Here is a 26,001-nt window from a genome sequence, read left to right on the forward strand (position 1 = left end):
CCTCTGCGAAGAGATTTAAGAGCAGGAGGTTAAAGGCTACGCTCGAACCTTGTAGCAAGTCTAACCTCGAAACGAGGCCTGTGACCTTGTAGCCTCAGACTTGCTGTAATGAGTGGGGGTCTCTCCTCTGAAAGCCAGCTGTGCTGCCGCCTCCACCAGGCCTCACAAAAAGCAGAATGATTAGATAACTACAGTGCAGCGCCATATCAAATAGTTGTAGGGATCAAATTCTCTAAAGGAGGGGAGGGCAGTTTGAGAGCAAGAGTGTGTGTGTCCATCTGTGCATGTGAGGGACATGGAGAGAGGAATGAGAGATAAAGGGTGGGCAAAGAGGAGAAGGAGGAGGCGGGGGGGAGGTGGAGGGAGGGGGGCAACAGGAAGGGGCAGAACTGAGGGAGAGAGCGAGGGAGCGACAGAGGAGAAGGACAGGAGACAGTAGGTGGGAATGATGGGAAATGAGCGAGGGCGAAGGGGCAGACAGACAGAGAGGCACAGTCAAGGGGAGAGCAGGAGCACGAGGGGGAGAGGAGGCATGAAAAAAAGAGAGGAAGAATAGAGAGGGGGGCTTATAGAAAGAGGGAGACACAAAGTAGAGTTAGAACTTTTTTTTTTTTTTCTAATGGAGAGAACTAAGAGAGGGCCGAGAGAGCTGCAGAATGGATGAAGGAGAGAGAGCGAGCGGGGTAAAAGGGGGGATGTTGACAAAGCAGCGAGACTGTGGCGAACAAAGAGAACGTGAAGAGAATGAGTCGGGGGAAACATCAAAGGGATTTTTCAGGCCCGGTTACCGGGACAACAGACATTTGCATGCGATTAGCTTTTTACATCATATTAAGAAGGGTTAGGGTGAGGGAGGGAGGGGTGAGGAAGGGAGGGAGGCAGGGAACTATAGATCATACACACACACACACTGTATGAGATAGTGTGAGGGGGGAGAAAAAAAAAGAGAAAGAAAAAGAGGGACGTTGGTCATCTCACGCGGATAAACTGACTTATAGGCAGCCAGCCAAGCGTTTCTTTTGTAAATGAGAGTGCATGTTGGGGGGAGATACAGTAATATGCCGGCGCAGACATTTTGGCAAAGGGAGGTCAGTGCAGGCAGTGTGTGTGTGTGTATACGTGTGTGTGTGTGTTTTATTTTTTTAATTTTATTTTCATTTTTTCGGCTTTGAAGTTTGACACCAAAGATTTAAACCCCTGAGGAACAATCTGCCGTCAAAATGACCTTTTAAACAAACCAATGAACGCGGATTTTCAGGTTGTTAGCATGACTTGTGTGTCTTTTATTGTAGGAGCATTATATCTAATTCATCAATTATCTTTTTTGGCACTTTATTTAACCAAAAAAAAGCTTTTTTAGCAGCAGAATGCAAACTGTAATCCAGATTATATTACATTACTCTACTAAAATAGCAAAAATAATAACGTGAAATAGACAGAAAACCAGGACACATGACTGATTATTAAGAATATGCCCTAAAATTCCAGCAGAACTATTTTACAAATGCTATACAGGTATGTTCATGCTCATGTGCACACGCTCATGCACCGTCTAGACACAGGTATGTACAGTATAAATATATATATACATAAGGATCATCATATATTTGTCAACCAACATGGAGTCACATAAACACCGTGTTGTTTGCACACATGCAGTGCATACATCACTCTGTCAAATAAAAAAAAGAAAGTGCACCTCACACAACCTTCCCTGCAATCATAAAAGCCATTAAACATGTTTCTATGGGCACACACCCTCCGGCGTTTTACACATGTAATATTATCCCGCCATATCTCTCCTCCACCTCCCTCCCTCCTTCCTTCCTTCCTTCCCTCCCTTCCTCCTGTCTCTCCATCAATCCATGTCCCATACCCTTCCCCTCCCCTCCCTCCATCTCCATCTCCATCGCCATCCCTTTCTCCCTCTCCCCTTCTATCCATCCATCTTCCTCCCCCCTTCTTAATCTCCACCTCTCCCTCCTTATATCTCTCCTCCCCCTTTTTTTTCTTTCATTCCCTTCTTTTTTCTTTCTCTCTGGCCTGCTCTGCTCTCTCTGTCTCTCTCTGAGTGTGTGTGTGTGTGTGTGTGTGTGTGTGTGATGCTTCAGTGCCCTCAGTATTGTGGCTGCATTGTGCCAGTAGGCGTCGCCGCGACAGCCGTTGTCACGGCAGCATTGTGATGGGGGTGTGAGGGGTGGTGGGGGGTGATGGTGTGCGTGTGTGTGTGTGTGTGTGTGTCAGGGGGGTGGGAGTGTATTACAGTATCAATACCCTGACACTGCGACAAAAAGGACAGCAGCCGTAGCCACATATCACTCCACCTCTGCACTCCTCCTCCTCCTCCTCCGTCGTCTCCTTCCTCCCTCCCTCCTTTCCTTGTGACCCCCACATCTCCACCTCTTCCTCCTCCTCCTCCTGAATCAATTCCTCCTCCTCCCCTCCTCTCAATTGATTTCCCACCATATCTCACTGAATATGTACATATTGATCCCCCCTCCTTCCTCCTCCTCCTCACCTCAGCCTCATCCCTCACTCTTTTCTTTCTCTCCTTCTCTTGTTTTTACTCAAACATCTATCAGATTTCATCCCCTCCATCTACGCCCTCCCCTCCCCTCAACTCCCCTCCACCCTCGCCCCTTATCTCACTCCATCTCCTTCTTCCTCCTTCTCTCTCTCTCTCTCACACACACACACACTTTCCCTCATCTTTCATTTCATCTCCCCTATTCTTTCCCTCTCTCTGTGCCATCTCTTCTGCCCCCCTCACTTCTCTCTCCATCACACCTCCCTCCTCGTCTCCCTCCCTCACGGCTGTTTTTTTTTTTGTTTTTTTGTGTTGTGTGTGTGTATGTGTGTGTGTGTGTGTGTGTGTCTCTGTCTCACTCACTCTCTGCATATTAATTGGTGCATTTCTGCTGCGGCGGAGAAAACAATCAAAGCGTCAGGGGCGGGTGATGATGCCACTGTGGCAGCCGCAAACACGTACACATATGTACCGTGAGCATACACACAAACACAAACAGACAGAGAGGGGGGGGAGACACACACACACACACACACACTCACGCTCATACAGACACAAGGCCGACACACACACACACACACACATGCAGAGTACAGTTGCAGGGACACATCAGCAGACAGAGCATTCATACATATATGCACTTGCAGACACACATGTAAGCTGCTGACATGCAAAATGTGCGAGCGCACACACTCATATACACACATTGATTTACTATGTACACACGCTGAGACGAGCGTGCACTGCACATATGCCACAGACTTAGTCACTCACTCTCAGATACACAATAGCAGGCTTACAATGGCTGATCCAGGAGATATGTTCTGCGTCAGCAAAGACATTTGAATTTCCCAGCCAACATTTACCTTCACACAGTGTGCGAGCACATCACATTTAAATGTTAAAACCACGGCCTTCTGCTGAAGAATATTCAGACTCACAATTAGCTGATATTTCTTCTATATGATGGTATGAAAGTAAATGCACAAGGCTGGAGGTTACCTCTAAATACTGTTTAGACTGAAGCCTCATTGAAAAGCACTGAATCAAAGCATTTAGAGGTGAAAGATCCAGGTAAACAAAATGCAAACATTTCTGCATTCCTTACCTAACAGACTATTAAAATTGCTTTTTTGTTGTTGTGATGCATTCTTTATCTCCCTCTGTAACTCTCTTTGATAAAGGCAGAGAGGTGGTGGAAGAGGCGCGTGGGCTTCTCCACTCCACTCGCATCCTGGCCCACGTTATTGTGGATTTGACTCTCTGCTTTTCGTTGTTGTCATTTGCCCTTGCGCTGTACGCTCGCTCACGCAAAGCCTCTCACACAGCACAGTGGAATGCAAGAACGATTCCTCGGCAAAACAAAAGTCTGTGTTGAACTTGAGCGCTTGAGACTTTTTAAACGCTGACGATGGAGCAGATAAGGCCGATTGGCAAAGGTTCAATCAAGAGCCAACTTGTTGAAATAACTTTTTCCAGACTAGTGAAAAAAGGATATAACTGCCAGGGAAAGTTAATACAGCATGTCCTGAATCGAGATCAATCAGATCTTGGGTATGTCTGAAACCAGATTCCTATGGTATCAGATGAAATGTTAAAGACTCACCGTTGTCCATGAGCAACAAGTCTCCTGAAACTCATTAAGGAAACAGTCTGATTGGTTTAAAAAACTATAATTAAAAGCCCAATCCTCAGTCAGTGTGCAGCACCCTTCAGTCCTAATGTCAGCTTTGCCACATCATGGTGAGAGTGTGTAAAGTCCAACATGTACAGTTGAGCATTTTCACACCAACAGATGGTCTGAAATTTGAGAGTCTGACTGACGGAAAAGGCTCCAAACACCAACTGCAGTAAAAATGAAAGCTGCATGAATCTGTAGCCTCTTCAACACAAAGATCACACATTATTAGCATTAAGAAGATCCCTGATCACTCCACTGAACCAATCACAGCTGGTGTAATGGCTGTAATACCTTTTATACAGCACGGCAAGTTGAAGAACGTAACATTCAATGACTGAAACTAGAGAAAGAGGTCACTCATTTTGGTTTTAAAGTCCTCCACCCCAAAGTCAAAACACGTTTTACTTCTCTGGGTGTTTGACACCAGAAACTTGTTCTCACTTTCACCTGCTGAAGGAGGAAAGTTTCCCCTCGCCAACATGAGTTAAAGATGTGTACACACAAACGGGACTTTGTGGCATTCACAAAGTTTAGAAGCCAGTGTGCAACTTACTTTTCATTGAAGCAGTACGTAAACTTCAAAATCTGGATTTTCAATGAGGGAGAAAACGTTGGTAAGCTTGTAAGAACTTGTTACATTTTTGTGTCTAAAACCCATTTTAAACACGGATAATTAAAGCAGGGTATTTTCTTAAAATGTGTCTGGAGGAATTCCTTAAAGGTAAATTTACTGTTCAGTTCAGTCTCAGTCTGCTCATCAGCCTTGTTTCCAGCTGCCGCCTGCTACCCACCCAGCACCAAACAGCAGACAGACACACAAGTGATGAGCTGGTGGAGGGAGTCAAAGGAAATCAAGCTAAACACTCTTTGTTTTTCAAAGATGTTGGTGGGATAAGGAGCTAAAAAGAGAAGGGAATATTGGCCTTAAATTCATCAGGTGGTGAGAAACATGATTCCAAATGGATCACAGTGTTGCTCTGCATTTGTCTGCTAATGTTCTTCTTCAGACTTTTTTTTTTTTTTTTTTTTGGGATAGGGAAGCACCCCAAACTGCCTCCCACTCATAACAAGACAAAGAGGATGGTGCAGGGGATCTTTTACATTCCATTTTTAAGAGTTTTATCTGACGCGGAGACATGGGTTGGAGGATATGTGCACCTGTTACAACTAAACCACTGACAACTGAAAAGAGTGGGCGCAGCAACAAGTAACACAATGAAAAACTAATTATTCTAAATGAGCACTTTTACTTTTAATACTTGCATTTGTTTTTAATACTTTGCCTGGGCTGTTTACTTTGAACTAAGTCCAATTTTAACCACATTTCCTGAACTGATACTGTGCTTTTTTTTTCCCCCCACTGTTGCTATTTTTGCTGGGGACCCCCTGGAAAGCTCCTGAGGGACTCCTATCTGTCCCCTGACCTTATGTTGGGAACCCCACATTCAAATATGTGCACTTTGTATATTCCCATCCCCAGTGTGGCCATGTGCTTCCGGGGTGGCCCACCACAACATTTCGGCTGCCTCTTGCCCCTGTCATCACTTTAAACACACTTCAATTGGTGTGAAACTTTTTTCCTCTCCTTTAACCCCCCCTTCCAAAAAAAAAAATGTCTCTCTAAACTGTCAGCTACCAGCCACCCCAGATGCCATATTTAGGATACAAATGTGAAGAGATGACAGCGTTGTAAAATGGTGCCCGTGCTGAGATTATAATTAACATTTCCAACCTACATCACTCTCCCTCCCACTTCTCCTCTAGCTTCTCTCTCTATTCACTCACTCCTGTACAATAAATGGGAGAAAAAAATGCAAGAAGAAAGGAGAGAAAGGGAGAAGGGAAAGAAAAGGGAGATGGAGGAGGAGAAGGAGGAGGAGAGAGTGAGTGAGAGAGAGAGAGAGAGGGAGAGGGAGAGAGAACAGGGTGACCAAACGGAGGGAGGAGGGAGGGGGAAACGGCGTATGCTTGTATACAACCCTGATTTCCATTTTTTTCCCAACTCGTAATGTATTTAATTCAAGTGAAACGTAATCATGACGTGTCGTGTCATTAATCTCCTCGCCGCCTCTCCCGTAAGTACACTGAGTCTTTACTTTCAACATATATCCTATATCCTCATTTATCTACTTACATTTTATCCACCACTATGTTTACATATATACTTTTATGCATAGTGGTGTGAAACACCGCCGGTGAAACATTTCCAAAATTGTTGAATTTATTGCGACTGTTGTTGCCTTTTTTTCCACGAGCAACACACGGGATAATGGCCAATATAGTTGTTGTTGTGTTTTATTTCTCAGGGCCACTCCGCTTTTTTTATTTTGCAGTTTGGATTCGGACGTGTGTGTGTCTCTCGCTCTCTCTGTGTGTGTGAGTGTGTGTGCGCGTGTGTGCTCGCATGTGAGTGATTGGCACGAAGCATGTATGTATGTAGCCCATGTATGTATGTATGTAACCGCGCGCTCCGGACCACTTTACGTGTGTGTCATGTATGTAAGCCGGTGTATGTGCGCGCGTGGCCGACATGCATGTAGCCTCCGAGCCCTCGTATAGCCGTGACATGACAAAAAAAGCGGAGAAATGCACTATTTCCCCCAAATAATTCCGAAAATAGTCGATGTAACGTGTAAAACAAGTCGATTCAGTAAGTCAACTCGGGATTAAACGCGACTTTAAAATGGTTGCAAGTGCACGAAAAGTCACTCGGAGTGGTTAAAGATGTATTTTTCTAAAAAAAAAAAAAAAAAAAAAAAAAAAAAAAATCGTGTAACTTTAACCAAGTTGTATTAGCTAGTATCCGCGCGAGGAAAGCGTTTTTAAAATTAGGCAGCGTTATGACCTCTTCTGTTTTTATCCCCTTTTAACCTCTTGGGGAGAAAAAACGACGTTTGACCGAAAAAGTAGCTTTTACAAAAAGAGACACAAGTTGTTGGTGCGTAACGGAGTATTTCGATAAGCCGCAGACATATTGTCCAGGCGTAAAAGTGGATTTTTGCGTGTTAGCAAGTTGATTTACAACGCGTAATTTGTAGGTAGATGCGATTAGCTTGACTAATTCTTTTGTTGGGCACACATTAGGCATTGTGTAGTGCATTGTTTTCGAGATAAGCACCGTCACTTTCATCTGGGATGTGCGCAAAAACGCATCCACAGGCTGTAATAGTGTTTTATAAACGTTTAACTTTCTCCACCTTTTACTACAATGTTTACTACAACCCGTTTAGTTGTCCTAACATCACCTCCAGTGTCTACAGGCTCAGAAAGTAGCATAGCAAGTCTGGCATGCAACGCTGTAGCCGTGTGTGTGCAGAACGCGTGTTGCCAAATTCTGTTCCGTCAAGATAAGTTACCGGTTTTGCATCCCCGGTTTTAAAATGTGCGTTTTTGGACACGATGTCGCTTTGTGGGACTGATGTCGGTTCGGGAGATTGGCAGAGGATTCGAGATGAAATCCATGATGGCACTTTTTTCCCTCCCGTCCTCTCCCTGCTCGCTCACTCGTCTTTTTCCCCTCCCTTAATCTTTTGTATAGAAAATTTAAGAACAAAATGGAGCAGGGGAGAGAGCGATAGATAGGCTGACATGACACACACACGCCACCCCCGACTTCTCCAAACTATATCCCACTGTTTTTGATTTTTAATCGCATTTTTTGGAAGCGGGATTGTGCGCGGACACCATCTGCGGGCAGGGTTAATCTCATTTTAGTGGGGGTGTTTATTAGTGCATTGTTTGTTGATGGTTATTTATTTCATTAATGTGCCTCTAATTGAGATGGCCGCGAGAGAGAAGAGGGGAAAGAGCGACTGAAAATGGTTGCACGTTATTGACGCACATCATAGGGGCGAGGAGGAAATTCCTCTTGAGATAAGGCGCAGACGTGTCATCTGGGTTGACCAAAGACACTCCCGTCGCCTTTTCTATATCCAATGGAAGATGTTTAGGGATCCTGAAATGCCCTATTTTTATATCCACCCAAAATGTCACACTTTTCAGAGCGTGTGCATAGTGGAAGTAGGTTGACATTGCTGGCTTGTCCTATAATCAGGGCTGTCTTGGAGGGTCCTTAAACTGTTCTTACTCCATGTTTTATTTTATTTATCATGTTTTATATAGAAACACTCTGACCTGAACTGCACATTATCTTTTAAAATCCCTGTGCAAGCAGATATGCACTGTGAAAACTGTGCAGAATTTTTCTTTTTCTTTTGATTATTGCTCACTAGAGTGACTTTCTTTAATCACTTATGTCGCTATAAAAAAGTAAACCTTACAAAATCACCTCTCTGTTGGAAAAGTATCCTCCTCCGCTCCATCCAGCCTACAGGTTATCTACCTTTTGATACAAGATGATAATTTCCTTTTGCAAATACTCATCAGGAACCTACTGTACTAACAAATATGAAACACTGGGCCACTGTTAAAAAGTGTCTAATGGTTTTGCTTCATTCAGACCCCTCTTTGCTTGTCGTGTTCAAGTAGTATCCTCCTCCTCCTCCTCCTCCTCCTCCACCGCCATCAATGCCGCCTCCTCCCCTTCTTTGCACATACTGTACTGTACTTGAGAGGGCACATACACCCCATCCAGGTGGCTCTTGGGGAAGAGATTGTATGCGAGGGAGAAAGAGACAGAGACGGAGGGAGAGAGCGTAAAAAAAGGGAGAGGAGTGTAGCACCAATCAAGGCTTCTGATTGATATAATTGGGTCATTAGTGCGCTGCGGGAGAGGCACCTGCTTGCCCTCAGTTAGGGAGAATCTACTGCATTGTGACATTTTGAGACTGTTGAGAGTTCTGCTGGCTGCTCGGGATTAGTGTGTATTTAGAGCATTAGGGTCTTACTTAAATAGTACGCCACATGTGCCATTTGTATTTAGTTTTCAGACTAGTTTTAAACCAATTTTTACAGTAGAGATGGACAGGTGGATAGTTCACTTTCTCTTGTTTGGGTGTTTTAAATCATACATTTGGGAAGCAAAGCGAATGTAAGCAGGTCACAGCACCAGTAGGGAGGCCCGCTGTGATTTACAACAGCGGGTCAAGCAAAAGATAGTGCCAGTCACCAAGAGATGGCGAGCAGAGGAAGCCCAAAGGTTAGGCACAGAGGCTGAATCTATTAAGATGTCAGTATATTACATTAATTTATTAAAATTAACCACACCCCCACTCACAAACAAACCTGTCACGTGTTGGGAAACAGGGCTGCATCCAATGATTTTACGAAACCGACAATTCGACATCTGCACTCAGTTCAGATCAGAGGAGGTGAAGAAGTAAAGTTCTTTTTTTGTGTAACACTATGAATGGAAGGGAGGTCTATCTGAATCTGCCCTCTCTGAATTATGGCAACGTTTATTACCCCAACATTCAGAGCAGTTATAAACACTTCTGCCCTCCAGCGCCGTCACACAGCACTTGTTAAAAACAGGTTCTTTTTGAGTATATCCTCACCTTTAGGCTCAAATGCACTAATAGAGAACAAAGTGAACTTCTAACCTAATACTGTCAAGGTGCAGATGTGCAGAGCGCATTATCCTGAATTACACAGAGAGGTGTTGATTTAAGTATTGACACTCCATATATCTCAGTTATATTTAACTGAGTGTGCATGAGACACTGTGTTATAAAGAAAGAGCACGCACACACTGCGTATCCCCCCTGGGTGAATGAAGAATTAACCTGTGTTAACAGTTACTATTTTTTCTATTGTTAGGCTCTTGTAGGTACTCACATGTCTCATATATGCGATACACATATTCCACAAGGAGGTCACAGTGTAGGGTCAGTATCCCAGGGGCTTGTGGGTAGTGGTAGTGGGAAGAACACTTCAGAGGGAGAAGTGCCTATGAAAGGGTTTGAACATTTTTTGTCCACTTTGTATTGGAATATTCATTATGTGATTGACAGTTTTTAAGACTAATTTAGATTTGTGATTAGGAAAAAAATCATGTAGGTGTTTGTTTCACCTGTGGGTTGCATGATTGCGTCCTTTCCTCTGCTTCTTCTCCCTCAGCCCCTGCAGGTGATCCTCAGTGTGCACAGATGAGCCTTTTAGGAGGGACACATCCAGTGATTTGCATGCTCAGAAGCAATGTCTCTTTTTAAGGCTTCAGTCTTGTAATCCTGAATCAGACGAGTCAGTCAGTGCTTCCACTCATTGGTTTAGACACAGCGCGGCCTGCAATGACTTGGAGCGAGAGCCTCGTCTCTCTGCCGAGATGCTGTGATGTTTCCAACGTTTCAGATTCACTCGCTCAGATCTGGCACCGCCGCGTCGCTCCCAGTTCAGGCGCTCCGCAACTGCAGGGAAGTGTCGGCTCATGTTCTCCGCCGGAGGAGGAATTCATTCAGAAAGAGCAGGAGCAACAGCTTGAGAGGCGATGGAGAGTGCAGAGAGAGGTAGAGGAGAGGAGAAATGAAGTGGTAAGGTTAGATGGGAAGAAAAAAAAGCAGGAGGGAGCATGTTTTTCTTTTACGTTTGCAGTAAATGTTGCTCATGGCCAGAATAAGATGAAAGAGCTGAGGACAGATTGAGAGACTGGGGCTAAATGTAGCATTTTTGCACAATTTGTTTATTATAAACCTCAGCCACATGTCAATCTACTGCCATTTGATCAACACTTTCAGCCAACAGAACCATCAATGCCTGTAGTTTTGGTTTCAAGGCAGACCTTGAGCCCTTTGATAGCAATATCATTCTCAATCCGAAATGTTACACAAAAGTTAGTGTTTTCTGCTCAAGGAATCCACCAGCCACATCTTTACAGTAAGTGTTGGGCACACAGCGGGAGGCTTTCCCCCTTATCGCTGTCAGAGCTGGAGATGAGGGGGAGAGAAAATGCGAGCCAGACAAAGTTTAAGTGAAGCAGGGAGTGAAGCAGGGGGTTCAGGGAAAGGTGAAGTAAAGGAAATGAATACCGTCTGTGGGGAAGTTTGCCACGTGACCACGCGATAAAAACCACAGGGCGAAATTATACTGTACCGCACAGACAGCAGACTCCCCTCTCTTCCTCCCTCAAATTGTTCATCCTCCTTTTTCAAACACATTTTTCTGTGGTCAGTCTCTCATACACCCACTTATCCCCAAAGGACACCTCACCTCGCACACACTTCATCACATGAGAGCTCAAGTAATACAGCAGGAAGAAAGATACACTTGTAAGGATTCACAGAAGTACACATACACACCCGCAGCCTCCAGATACACACTTTACCCTAAGGCTCAGGTCGGAGACCTTGGAGATGGCTATTTTTAGGAACATTGAGAAGGACATGTGCAACACACACACACACATACAGACAGACAGACAAAAACAACACAAAAGTAGTTACTGTATACCTCTTTCACCCTTGAGCATTCCTACACATCAGTGGTTCCCAACCTAGAGTTCCGGCCCCCCACCAAGGGTCACAAGATAAATCGGATGAGGTCACAACATGGCCTGTGTTTTCTCAAGTTTTCTCTTTTTTTATTGTGAAACACTTTTACGTCCCCAGGTCTATAATCATCATTAAAATAAAACAATCTAAAGATATCACACTGCTAAGAGCTCATAGACATAATTATGCAAACTGTAATGATGGGGTTGCGAGCTGACATTGCTTGGCGGTAAAGGCAGAAATTAAGATGCAAAACGATCAGAATCCAGTGCGACAGTCATGGATATGGATATACACAAACTCACATAACATACCAGCCTGTATACACACTCATATAATTAATATAAAGCTGAGCAGATATAGTTCTCCCTGCCCACACACACACACACACACACACACACACAGAGTTAAAAAACACTAAGTGAAAGGCATTCACACCCTCACATTTACAATTATGATGTGTAGCTCGCCGGCATGTACAAACCTGTGCTAACTGCCTTCACAATAAAGCTGTACCACTCAGTGGATATTTACACAATGACTTCAAACCCCCCCAAAAATAAACTTGTCTGAACATATTGTGCTCCTACTCCCTTTGCAACTATTTATCAAGGATGTGATGTATGACTCAGCAGCCCCCCGCTACACACACACACACACACACACACACACACACACACACACACCTTGTGACACAAGTGTGGGAGTGGTTATCAGTTGTTTCTTTTTGGGCCAAAAAAAGAAAGTTGGCATATTGACCTCTGTCATAAAAACTAATTTCCAGTTAAGGCAATTCAGTGCTTTAAATCAGGTATCTCAGTGCCCACAAAGTTACACTGCAATTACTGTAATGACAACATCATGGCAATGCTTAACACAACAACAATATGCTTTTAAGCTGTCATTACTGTGCGAATTGCAATGTTGTTACACCGCTGCATGTACGCTGCAAATTGCAGGGTCAGAGAAAAAGCAGGAGAAAAAAAAAAAGAAAATCAGTGAAAGTGCAGATAAATCCAGGTGAATACATGTTTTTTTCCCTCTCCACATTTTTTGTATCCGGTATCAACATGCATTTCACGTCAAGACTGACAGGATGATTTAGGCGGATCACATTTTCACCCAACATTAAAAATGCATTTCCATGATGTACTTTTGGAATCTGATTTCACCTTCTCTCAGCACAAATCACATCCTTTAAAACTGAATGTCTTGTTGAATACCTGTACTTTCCTGGCACAGTTTGCAGATTGGGAATGAATTTTATTTGTTGATAATGTGGATAAATGTGTCTCCAACCATGGCTTAACTGACTGGCTCTTCAGCACCTTTCTTGGTTCATTTGCACCTTTTTTTTTTTTTGTCCTCCTGTTCCACCTGATTCCAGTCTGATTTCTGTCCCTCCGTCACCCCAACCCCCGTCCCCGCACCTTATCTCCATGTCTCCATCTATCCAAATTTTCTTTATTGGCATGACAGGCCTGGTGGTTGGCGACAGCCATCGTCACGGTGGAACAATGCATTGTGATGGTGATATTCATATGATAATGCCATCAGACCTAATACTGCTGCAGATACATTTAGATAGCCAGTCTCCCCCCCAAAGTATCCCTCTCGCTCTCTGCCTGTTTGGTTGTATTTTTCAATGTGTTGACTTTTCAAATGATTTTTTAAATCTGTTGTTCCCTCTTCATGTTCAGCTCCAGTCTGCCACTCCATCACTCTCTCCTATTCTCTATTCCAGCATGTCTGTCTCTTTACCCTTTTCTATTTTTCTCCCCCCCCTTCCCGTTTCCCCGCAACACCATGTTGGCAATCACATTAAATCATTTTCATTCACATGGCTTCTGATAGTGTGTTTTTTTTTATGCTGCCCAGTTTGTAACTGCGCTGTATGTTTCTCTCTGTCTCTCTCTTTCTTTCTCTCTGTCTGCCTCCTTTCTCATTTTTGCTCTTCGCCATGTTGGCAGGGCCCAATCTACCAGCTGATATCAGCATTCCCTGGCACTCTGCCAACTGGCAACACTGCAGGAGAGAAAGAAAGAGAGAGGGAGAGAATGAAAGAAAATTAGTGAATAATAGACGGAGGGAGGGAGCGAGAGAATGAGAGGGGGATGGGAGGAGAATGAATCAGGGAGAGAAAGACAGAAGGGAAAGGAAGACAGGGAGAGAAAGAACAATAATGGTGGATTAAGAAAGGACTCTGTGTGAGTGTGTGAGTGTGTGTGTGTCTGTGGTTGTGTGTGAGTGTGTGTGTTTATGTGATTGATATGGTGTGATATCCCTGTGAGTCATAGCTGAGCTAAAATGTCAACTGGCTACATGAGAATCTCTTTGTCATCCAGGCTCAATGACACACACACACACACACACACACACACACATATACACAAACCCAACAGATCATATAAACACATATGTGACCATACTGTTGCGTGAACACAAATATGGGCGACACACCTGCAAACACAGATGTTCCATTGTTTTGCCACAATGATTGATGACCTTTTGTTTTGTTGTGGACGCCTCTGCTGCTTCTCAACTCCACCAGATGATGGACAAAAACAGCCTATGTGCATAAATCCAGTCTAACTGATGCAAACTGCTGTGTATTCAAAATATGTGGATGTGTGAGCGAGCTTGCCAAAATGCTTGTGTGTTCAATATGCTGTATATCACACTTTACATTTTAGCTGACTCTGTTATCCTAGGGTGACGGTTGCAGTACAGTAAACACAACAGTAGAATAAGCTTACATTAGTACATTGCTTAAACAAGTAATCATGACTAAGCAGTGTATGGGTCAAAGCCACCACACCCAGGCAGCATGTTTATGAAATACTGCTGTGCATAAGTGCATGCATACAGTATGTGTGTGTGTGTGTGTACAATCCTGATTTAAGCAAAAAGCTGCTACTGTATGAGTGTACAGGAAGGGCGTGTGGGGAAGTCAAAACATCGCGCGCCCATCCTGTTTGGGACAGTCCATGTCCTGTGGTGGTACCCTTAACTCCTAAACACACATCGACACCCACACAGATACACGCTGATGCACATTCACACTCCGACTAATCATCCCATATGTGCTAACAGTATGCCAGTGTGCATCGTGAGCACATGCAGGAGGACAGAACAGGTGCACACCTGTTACACATTCAAGCACATGTATATACCTATGTAGACTAAAGGAAAAAAGATTTGCTTTGCACTTAACATTTACATGAATTAAAACACATTCACAGCGGTGCTATAATGACTCTGCATTATGATTATCTGCTATTAGCATTTACGATGGAATACATTCAAATAGTCTCAATGCAAATTGCTTTTAATCCTGTTTGACAAAAATCTGCTACCTGCAGTTCATCGCTCAATATTTCAAAAGCATTTACGCCTACATTGACACTGATATTGCTGATTTATCTAAGTCTTTAGTTAGATAAGCACTTCAATAACGTGCTAAAATATGTGTGTTTTTTTTAACTGGCGACTATTTAATTTCATTGTTTTTGTCCCCAGAAAATCAAAGGAGGAGGCTGCCACAGAAGTGTGTCCCCCATCAGCCAAGACACTAAAGAATGGCATAATATCACACACACTGCTGGTAACTCTTTACTGTTTGCATAGGCACTCAAATATACACAGTACACATGCATTCATATACAAACATATGAACCTGTTTTCTGGATCTGGTCAAGGTCAAGTTGCAGTTAAAGATAATTATGCACAACATGCAAATTTAGCCTGGTTTTTAGTCTGGTTTTTAAAGTTGTAACTCAACTGAAAGTCATCAGTCCCACTCACTATTTGTCCACTTTTCTCTCTGTTTTGTATTGATAGAGGATGGATTCTCCACCAGAGTGTGTGTTGTCTCTTTCTTGTGAGCAGCCCCAGTCTCCCCCAACACTGCCGTCCCTGGACCACAGTCCCCAGGCGTTGTCTCCTCACACCCAGATCTCTCTACCTGACAGCCCAGCTGTCCTGCCCATTCACAGCCCCGAACCCTCTCCCCAGAGCCCGGACACCACGCCTTATTTCCCCCTCTCTCCCTTCCCCCTCCACGAGGACAGTAATAACAATCACCACAATGTTGATGGTGAAGATGACGAGGAAGGGCTGGACGGAGTTCCTCCATCCCCGACCCCGGCAGTGGCTCTGTTCCCAGGAGGAGGGGGACAAGAAGCTGGATGCAGCCCTTGTTTGGATACCTCTCCCCCAGCTACACCATCAGCACCACTGCTTGGGTTTGGAGCCCTGGAGCTGGCCCTCTCTTCGGGGCCAAGTGGAAACTGCAACTGATGAGCTAGACCTCCAGCTGTTCCAGAAGGATACTGTTACCAGGGCAATACCTGGAGTGGGAGGGGCCTCATCAGGGCCTGCACTCAGGTTTCCCTGTCACGTTTGTGGGAAGAGATTCCGATTCCAAAGTATTTTGTCTCTTCACGCACGAGCTCACAGTCTGGACCGAGACCGCCGAGCTTCGGCCCTCTACCGGTCTGGACTCCCCTCAGCACCCCTAAAGCAGCACCTCAAGGTCCAACAGAATCACAAAGACATAATCCAGAATCACAAAAGTCACACAAACCAGCGCTTACTGCCAGGGACTCTCATCCAGCATCTTACAGAGGAAGAGGATGTTGATGGTGAGGTCAAAGATCTAGATGAAGGCCTACAGACAGAGCATAATCCAAACTTTTTACTGGATGACAGCACACCATTGACCCCTCCACTTACAGAGGACCCTGTTTCTGTGACCTCTCCCTATTCTTCTTCCATTGTGGAGGGTGCATCTACTCCCATTGCGCCTACATTTCGCTGCCATGCCTGCAAAGGAAAATTCCGCACAGCTTCAGAGTTGGCGCGCCATGTCCGCATTCTCCACAACCCATATAAATGCACTCTTTGTCCTTTCTCTGCCAGCCAAGAAGAAAGCCTGGCATCTCATTTGCAGGAGTGTCACCCTTCTCCTGAGGTATCTGCTCTGCCACCGGCCTTTAATTCCAGGCCCATTATTGCAACCCCTGACACTCCTGTGCCCACCCCGACCCATACCCCAGCTCCAACCCCAAGCATCCCACAGACGACGTCGGCTGCTACAGCAGCTGCATCCTCCTCACTGCCAGCATTTCGCTGTGATACTTGTGGACAGCGCTTTACCCAGTCTTGGTTCCTTAAAGGACACATGCGAAAGCACAAGGACTCCTTGGACCACAAGTGCCAGGTATGTGGCCGTGGTTTCAAGGAGCCTTGGTTTCTCAAAAACCACATGAAAGTACATCTGAACAAGCTTGGGCTGAAAGCTGGGCTGGGAACTCTTGGGGGACCAGGAAGTGCTGAGCAGCAGGCCAAAGGCTCTGCAAGCAGTCAGTCTCTCAATGCCCTCTACTCCAGCCTTCTTCTGGCCCAGCGAGGTGGTGGCAGAGGTGGTCAGGCAAGGTCAGAGAGGGACACTGGAGGCAGAATGGGAATGGGCTCAAGCAAATCAGCCATCCTGGGTTACCTGGGGCTGCCCAGCGATGGCAGTGGGGCCAGCTGCATGGAGAGACTTCAAGCAGTGGCTCAGGTGGCAGAAATGGGAAACGGTGGCGGTGGGATCGGCGGCACAGGAGGAGGGGACCCAGGAAGAGGAGGGGGAGCATCTAGAGGCACAGGTGACACTGCAGCATCGGTATCTGAAGGAGGGGACCAGGCAACTTGGTGGCAACTGGTAGCTCGCAGCCTGGCAGTTGCTCAGCAGCAGCAGAGGCCCCAACAGCGAGGCCAGCAGCAAGGCCAGCGAGGCCCAGGTCGGAGCTCTGTGATCACAGAGGCTGACCAAGTCAGAGCCTATCTTGGAGGCCTGGATCCAAGAGAGGAGTCTGGAGGAGCAGGAGGGCCATGGGAATGCCCAGACTGTGGAAAACTATTCCGCAGTTTGCAGCAGGTGGTGGTTCATGCTCGCGTTCACACTCAGAGGCCCCAGAAAGGAGGTGGCGGCGAGGATGAGGGAAGTGGCAATCGTAGAGGAGCTGGGCTTGGAAGAGCAGGTGGCGGCGAAGTGAGACAGGAATCTCAGCTACATGGTGGTGGATCCCAACAAACGGGAGAGATGAGACAGGAATCAAAACTGCATTGTGGTGGATCACAACAAGCAGGAGCAGCTACAGGGTTTCACTCTGTCATCTCAAGCTTCAAAGGTACAATCACATCAGCTTTTTTCTATTTAGTGTTTTGGGTTGTGTTTGTTTGCTCACATGTATTGGTGCTATTACCACAAAAGCATTTTATTTTCATACTGCTTTTCTGTTGTAAATAGAAGCTCTCATGGGGCTCTTCACACCAGCCATTATCTTTACATTTTTTCCACCTTTTTCTCCACTTGCAGGGGAAAATGGCTTGACAGCAGTCTCCTCCATACCTTCAGTTCCCATCAGGGAGCGAGTGCGTGGTAGAGGGATAAAAGACTGCCCCTACTGTGGTAAAGCTTTCCGCTCTTCACACCATCTCAAAGTGCACCTGAGAGTTCACACAGGTGAGAAACTGCTGTGAGTTTAGCAAACCACATTTACTTTTTTTTAACCTTTATAAATCCCTGGAAAGGTTTCATTGAGCAGCACTACCTTTTTTCTTTTTTACACATCACCTCAGAGAGCTGGCCAGCGCTAATCATAGCCCTCGACTGCAGGCAACTGAGCAGCTCCACTGGAGCAGCTCCAGCTGAAGTGCCTTGCTCGAGGGTATATTAACAGTAGTTTTTGAGAGGAAAAAAATCAAACCGCTCCAGGGAATTAAACTGGTAAAATCTCAGTAAAACCTCACTGCAACCTCACCACCAAGAAAGGTAGAAATTGTACATTTTTTCCTTTTTCCCCTAGCTTGATTTGCCTAAAATCTAAATTGAAAAAAAAAAAAAAAAATGAAAATGGTTTGGCATAATCTTATAGACTGAATATATTCTTACTTTTTGAAATCTTATGTAAACATCTGACATGAAGCATATGGTCACAGTTGTCTCTACAATAGCAGTTTTTCCCTGTAGTCTTTCAGGGATTCACTCTCTGACTTGGTCTTTGAAGCAAGCCAATCTGCAATTGTTCTGATAAAACTTACCTCAAATAATTTCTAAATTATTCTGACTGTAGAGCAGAGACACAGGGTGCTCAGACACACAGACTCTTAAAAGCTTTTCCAAGATTTAAAAAACAAACCAAAAAAATCAAAAACCTCATACTGAATTCCTGGTGACAAGTGAGTAGGACTTTAATGAAAAATGGGAACTCTCACGGCACTCACTCACACTCCTAATTAATGATCCATATTCATAAGACTTTATCAGCATGAGTCATTGTGATTTTTTATTATTTGCCTTCGCTTGATGTATTTGATCAAAATTAAGACCCCTCCTTCCATTTTTGAGTTGCCACCAATCTCCAGCAACTGGTAACTGGAGCTCATCCAAGTCTTTCCAGCAACACAGTGCCCAAAATGCATTAAATGAAATCTATTTAGTATTGCCATCATGAGTGCTCATCTACAGCCGACAGGATCCATCACATCACAACTATATTATTCATGATAGCATACAGCTCTTTTTTCAGGCACTATTGCGTCTCTTTGCCATCAAGTGATTACCACATGGTCAGTAATTTAAGTGAAGGCATCAGATTATAATAATACTCTCTTGATATTACTGTCCTCTTGAGAATACTATTGGCTCTCGAGATTTTTATCCCATCATTTTATTTAGCTTCAAAATCAAAATTGTTCATACATCTGTATGTGCATGTGCATTCATCAATAGAACTGTGTTCTTCTTGTGTTATCATTTTTTTGTTCCTGTGAATAAGATCATTTACGCTTTTCAAATGTAATACATATCCTGCTGTTGATATGCCTCCAGCATGATGCCCCCTCCTCTTTATCTTTCCCAGCAGTGTGAGTTTTAATCAGTGATGGAATACTGCCATCTCCCTTTAAAATGTGTAACTACATCTCCCACTCAACACTTCTTACACAACTACATATGTGAAGATACAATGTCTTAAATATGACTGTTAGCTGTTTTATAGTAAATGCTGTAGTTATGATAGATTACACAGTTTCAGATTCTTGATGTATTTTTCCACTTTCCCAAGCAGCCATTGTCTTTTTTTTCATTTTGCTATGGTAGGAAATCCAATTAGCAGAGTCTTGAAACTTGCTTGTGTAATCCATCAGAGTGAACTTCAGGTCTGCATTTAATTTTGCAAAATGGTTAGCACTTATGTTAAGCATCTGTGATTTGTGGTAAATGAGCTAAAACATTCTAATTCAAATTCACCCAGAGGATGGAAGTGGATTTTTATTTTTTTATTTTTTTGTACACTTTTTTTACATTTCTGTTGATTTGCTGGATGATACTGTGATAGGTGCTACTTTTCTCTGATACCATATTTCAACCAAATTTTCTTAATCCTATTTTCTCCAGGTGAGAGACCCTACAAATGTCCCCACTGTGACTATGCTGGTACCCAGTCTGGCTCGTTGAAGTACCACCTCCAGAGGCATCACAGGGAGCAACGCAATGCCTTGTCAGCCTCCTCAAATTCCTCCTCTGCCGGTCTCACCTCCACTATCAACAGTCTGACCTCTGGAACAGTCTGGGCTGGTAAAGCAGCGCAGATCCCAAATCAACCACTGCCCAGTCAACCGAGCCCCAACAGACACCCCCTCCTCTCGGCCAAGCCAACAGTCCTGGCTTCTAGGCATTCCAGACCAGCAGGAGCATCGAAAGGCCTTGGCAGCTCTAAGGGATGTCGACTTGGAAACCCAATACAGGTATCTGTCTGGGGTGATGGGAGCGCTTTACCAAGGTGGAATGGAAGGAGGATGGATTAGGGAGTCTCCCCCACCGAAGACCCCTAAAGTGTCCCGGCGTAAGCCCCTTACTACTAGCCGAATGGTTCAGCCATCAAGTGACAAGGAAGGGCCTGCACCTTCCACTCAAGAGGGTGGGTTTGAACCCCTGGATCTGTCCCGTCGTCCCTCACCTGGCCTTGGTGGGATGGAGGAAAATGGAGTCATGAGTGTAGGGGAAGGAGGAGGTGTCGATGGAGGCGATCATTCATCAGGGGTCAAACTGAGCCAGTGTTTGTTCTGCCCTTTCCGAACGTCTTCAGCAGAGCTAATGGCCATGCATCTCCAGGTCAATCACACCAGTAAGTCAAGACGCAAAAGAAGCTCTTCAACTACCTTAGATGATGATGGAGCCCCAAAGATAACCAAGCCCCTAACGGATCACTCCGAACTCGATTCATTGGGGATATGGAGGCATGTAAGTGAGGCTGAGTCCCAGGCACCCCTTGAGGAATGGCCCTCAACCCAGGCCCAGACCCTCAATGGGCTCTTTGAGGATAAAACTGAACATATGGATGATGTTCTTGACCACCCAGACTCCAATGTGGCCTCAGTATCCAAGAATGTGAGACATGGGCTGGGTCTCAAGGAGAAATTGGAAGAGGAGGACGAAGAGCAAGAGGAGGAATTGGAAGAGAATTTGGAGAACAGCAGTCTTGAGGATTCGCAGGATCAGGATCTGAGGATGTCCCTCGCTCTTTCACCAGCCCTGAGCTCCAACCATATGATGGGAGAGGAGGACAGAGTCTTAACAGATTAAAATGATTTTAGATGACACAATGTAAATTGGAGAGCTGGGTTTAATGTTTTCAAATACATTTACCACAGAACTGATGAATGGGTGGGATGCCTTGCAGAGAGAAAAGGGTTTTAAGGTTAAATGAAGATTTGCCCCTTTATACTTTCTTTTCTAGAGAGACATGAGGAGTTTTGAAAACTGATATTTCATGGGGTTTTGAAAAGGATGTAGAGAAAAATCAGAAAAAGCTGTTATGTTCCCTCCGAAATTATTTGTCTTCAGTTCTGACAGTGTGGTCCATCACAAAATACAGTGAACTTCCTGTAAAAAAAGAGCACGGATGCATCTTTTCAGGATTTTGTAGGCCACTTTTTCTATTTTTTCTCCCAAGCTTGACTCCAAGATGGATGATTTTTAAGATATTCTCTTATTTGATAAGTGAAAGAAACAGATCTCGGGCAGAGCCTGCATCATTCCAGAGAGCACTGCAACGCAATTATTCCACATTCATAATGGACTGTAAATCCCAGACTACTATACTGACCAAGCTAAAGCCAGCTGTGAAGAGATGTTCTCCTGACTGACCAGTGAACAGTTTGAAACCTTAAGCTTCAAGTTCCTCCTCAGCCTATACAGACATGGAGGAAATATTAGTCTAGAAAAGTTTCAAGCTGTGAACCTCAGCTAAACTATTTGGTATTAATTTAAGGCATGAGGTAACTGTTACAGGCCATGTGCTTTCTCTCAACTGTATATCACTGCCTTGTTTGTCTGAAAAGTGTTTCTAGATGATTGTCCTAAAGAAAAACAGAAAGAAAAGTTTGTAATATTTTTTTCTTTTTCAGTTAGTGCCTGTTCATGTATGTTAACAAGAGAGTCTCTGGTATTCCTGTGCATTGAGGCTCTAATAGGTCATTCATTTTATCTGAATATACAGTTTAAAACAATTTTAAGTACAGTATATTTGTTAAAAGTGGTTCTAGGGTGTTGTGAATAGTTAAGTTGTAAAAGAAATGCTACATTGTAGCGTGATGTCCTTGACACAGGCGGTGGCCGTTTGTGGCTCAGCTTGAAAAGAAAACAAAAAAAGTAGATGATATACACAATGTATGATGCAATGAAAAAGGTCAAAGGCTCAGTGATAAAAAAGGGGTCACAGTTCAAATTCAGTGTTTACAGTGGTGCCGGATGTGGGCTGGGGTTGCCAAGGCAACTCAAGGTCATCGTAGCTGTGTGGAAAAGAACAAACCACAGAGCGGGAGTCTGTCTGAGGGGTTTAGGGACGTCGCTCGAGCCCCGAACACAATCAACTGACACATCGTTTTAAAGAGACAGAGACTTAGCAACTGTGTCAAAAAAAGAAAAGAACAATTTCATTTTTTCTCCATAGGAGAGAAGATACAAGGTAGAGAACGAAAAAGAGAGCAGTATCCCTGCCAAACAGGACTAAATCTGAGAAACAAACTGTACTCTTGGGGTATGGTGTCTTTTAGATGAGTAGATTCCCTCTCTTCTTCTTTTTTTATAAGAAAAGAAAAGACAATGGTAGGAGTAATTATTAAAACACTAACAAATGCATAGACATCCCAGTAGAATATGTGTAGCTTTTGTAAAGACAAGAAAAAAAAGCAAACTTTTGTTTATTTTCATTTCAAGATGCTTACAGAAAAAGGTTATCAATATAGGTAATATTGATTATAATGTTTGTGAGCTAAGACTAGTTGGAATGTCTATACAGAGCACTGTGCAAGGTTTGAGTTCCCAAAGTAGTTGTTTTTATTTTGACTTTATTGATAGACCAAACATTTTTTCAATGGAAGTTGTCACTTTCTGTTGTTGTTTTAAATGTGTAAAAGCTGTGGTTTCATTAGATTTACCCCATCGATTAGCAAAATCATCAAGCAGTTGATCAGTGTATGAAATGTCCAACCACTGAACTGGTTGTTAAACAAAGTTCAAAATCAAAGTACATCATCTTTGTGGAAACATAAATACTTTTACTGCTCTAGATAAAAAAAATCCATCTATTATCATGAATTCTTGTGGCTTGAAGGTATATTTATGAAAAAAAAATGAATGTGAGGTAGTAACATCCCCTTTACACTGGTTAATAACCATTATTTATCTTCTTAGACTACTTTTTGATGGGGTATCCTTTGATTGCAACCACACCTTAATGTGCATTAATGTGTTTAAGTTCTTTTTTAGAGCACCTTATGAGTTTTGTAGTGAAAGTCCCTTAGTGGTGTCTCCTTAACAACTACTGTCAATGCCACCGTGCCTTCTGTTTCAAGCACTTCCTGGTGTATTTTGTAAAACTCACCAAAAGCACTTAGCCTATATCTACACACTCTTTCTTCCTCTCTGTCGCTGTCTTTCCACTGTCCTCCTCATTTCCCCCGTTTTCTTCCCCTCTTCTCTGTCATCACCTCTGCCCATTTTCTTAATCTTTTTCTCGTGTCTTTACCTCCTGACCCCTCTCCCCTGGGGGAAGGTGTTTTCATGCCGTTTCTCTTCTCCTGCTCAGGCCCGTTCGGCCTTAAACAAGGTCACTAGGCCTTAATTACAATCTAGCATGGCTAGACTCTTGAAAGAAAGGACTACCTAACCCTTAGACAAGTAAAAAAATCATTATAGATGTAGGGTTAGACTACTTTTGATCTTCATACTAACCCTTGGTAAACCAAAGCCCAAAGTCTAAGACTAATGAATATTGTATTTAAGCTCATGAGGTGCCAAAACATGTCCAATGTGACACTAAAGCATGTATCAACTTGAGGAAACACAATAATTCACCTATCTTCTCTCTTTCTTTTGCTGTCTTCTTTTCCATACTTTTTTCTTCAACCCCTCCCCTCGCCTTTTCTCACTCCCATGCTTGCTCTTCCTCCATGTCCCTCTCTCGTCCGTAAACTGTCTTATCTCTAGCACCACTTGAAGGTGACGTGTACTATCTGGTATTGAGGCCTTTATTAGATTTTTATTTCAGTTTGTGTGGTGTTTGTTCAATGCCGTTGAGATGGAAAAATGCTCTTCTTATAATGATAATTATTATTGTTTTGGCATTATGGTTAAAAAAAACAAAACAAGAAAAAAATGAGAAATGTGTTGTTGAATGTTGTACAGATAGCACTAGAGATGTTGTGTTTTTTAAAGAGAGCACAAACCTGAGTGATGGTCCCTTCTACTCCTCCCACCGGCAGATGGGAATAAAACAACCTGCCAATCATGCTAGATGTCTAATGACAAAAACTCCCTCAGCAGCAACAGATTTTAGAATAAATGTTTTGTCTATACAGCATTCCTCTTTGGAGATCTGAATGCAAGAAAGCAGTCTCCAGTCCCTAATTGCACAGAAAGAAAAACCCTCACTGAAGCAGCACTTGAGCCAATCAAGATATAGTTTAATGCCTACTTGTTGAGAGTTTTGCCCTGCTCTGTTTCTGAAAGTGTGTTTAACAGCAAATTACACTCAGTTTAGCTCATTAATATCTGTGGAATCAGCAGAAGCTTCTCTGAAAAGTTTCTTCAAACGTGGACAGTTGGTTCATCTAAACCATCAGGAGCTTCTAATAAGATATCTGACACCAACGTCCATTAACTGAGCAAAACGAGGGTAAGCTAGCTTCATTCAGTTAATGAAAATACACAAGAGGTCTTCTTCGACTTTGACTCTGAGTTAAGCGGGAAAAAATGTAAAATTTTGTTCTAAATCTCCTCAAATTTGCACATTTCTTCAATTGAATACAATGTGGCATCCTTGTGACGTTGTGACAAATGTGTGAAAGTGTGAAAACTGCACCTTTTTCTCCTGATACTGAATCAGGATTTTTGACCAAAAGGATATGATTACGATTAAACATGTATGAGACAAGCTGACCCTACAAACAGTATTTATAGGTGATAATTATGAAGAAGGTTTTTTTGGAAAAATGACAAATCTTTGTGAGGTGAGGGGGCCATGCTGGGTTTGGGCTCTTGTGTAGTTGACTGCCATTGCAGTGAGGGAAAACTGATCTAACATAGTAGTGACTAATATGACTTTGTGGACAGATAAAAAAAATAAAAATAAAAATAAAACACATTAGAAATAAATAAACACAAACAAAATAACCCAGTCTGTCTTTCTTATGTCTTTGTAAACCAGATGTCATTTCTCTTTTAGGTTTTAAAATGGTAAACACACTGTATGACTGCCTGAGACACCAGATGTCTTGTTTATGTTGAAAGAAGTCTGAGATGCTTTCACACATTCCACAGTCTGAGTCAAGCTGTTTCACACTACAGTGCTTGTTTCCCAGACAGGGTAAGTAACCACAACTTTTAGGAAAAGGAGCCCCCCTTGTGGATTTAAGCAAAACTGCAGGAAGGTGGAAATTTTGAAGGACTCCCCTTTGCCTCCCCTCCAGCTTGATCTCTGTTTCTACACGGAGATTATAAAAATATGAGGTGTTAGAAATGATGGATTTGGACAAAGAGAGAGCAGAAGAAAAAGTCAACAGACAGAGATCCTTAAGGAAAGTTTGTTATGTGTGATGTGTGGACATTATGGCTGTGTGCAATGTTAGGAATTCAGGAATAAAAGCTTAGAGGACACCATTTAATTTGTTTTCTACAGCAGTGAATCCCACCCTTTTTGGCTTAATTATAGCCCTTAAAAAAGTAAACTATTTGTTGGTTGTAACCAGTTCAACCAAAGACAGATTTTTCTTGCTGCTGCAATATTTGAAAGGGTTTAGGGAAGAAGTTAAAATTCTCCAGTGATTCACTAAAAAACAGAAAAACTTGAGGAAAG

The 26,001-nt window shown here is 43.4% G+C and overlaps 1 protein-coding gene across 1 annotated transcript; it reads left to right on the top strand.

Annotated features, from left to right (window-relative positions):
* The first annotated feature begins 5,936 nt into the window (after nt 1–5,936).
* Nucleotides 5,937–25,319, top strand: znf219 (zinc finger protein 219). The gene is given in 7 exon segments (XM_018662569.2): nt 5,937–6,283; nt 15,113–15,197; nt 15,434–15,889; nt 15,891–17,769; nt 17,958–18,104; nt 20,040–20,206; nt 20,208–25,319. Coding segments are annotated over 5 exon segments (3,666 nt in total). The 5' UTR covers nt 5,937–6,283; nt 15,113–15,197; nt 15,434–15,436; the 3' UTR covers nt 21,228–25,319.
* Nucleotides 25,320–26,001: the final 682 nt, after the last annotated feature.

Source organism: Lates calcarifer, linkage group LG14 (assembly GCF_001640805.2).
Source record: "Lates calcarifer isolate ASB-BC8 linkage group LG14, TLL_Latcal_v3, whole genome shotgun sequence".
NCBI lineage: Eukaryota > Metazoa > Chordata > Actinopteri > Centropomidae > Lates > Lates calcarifer.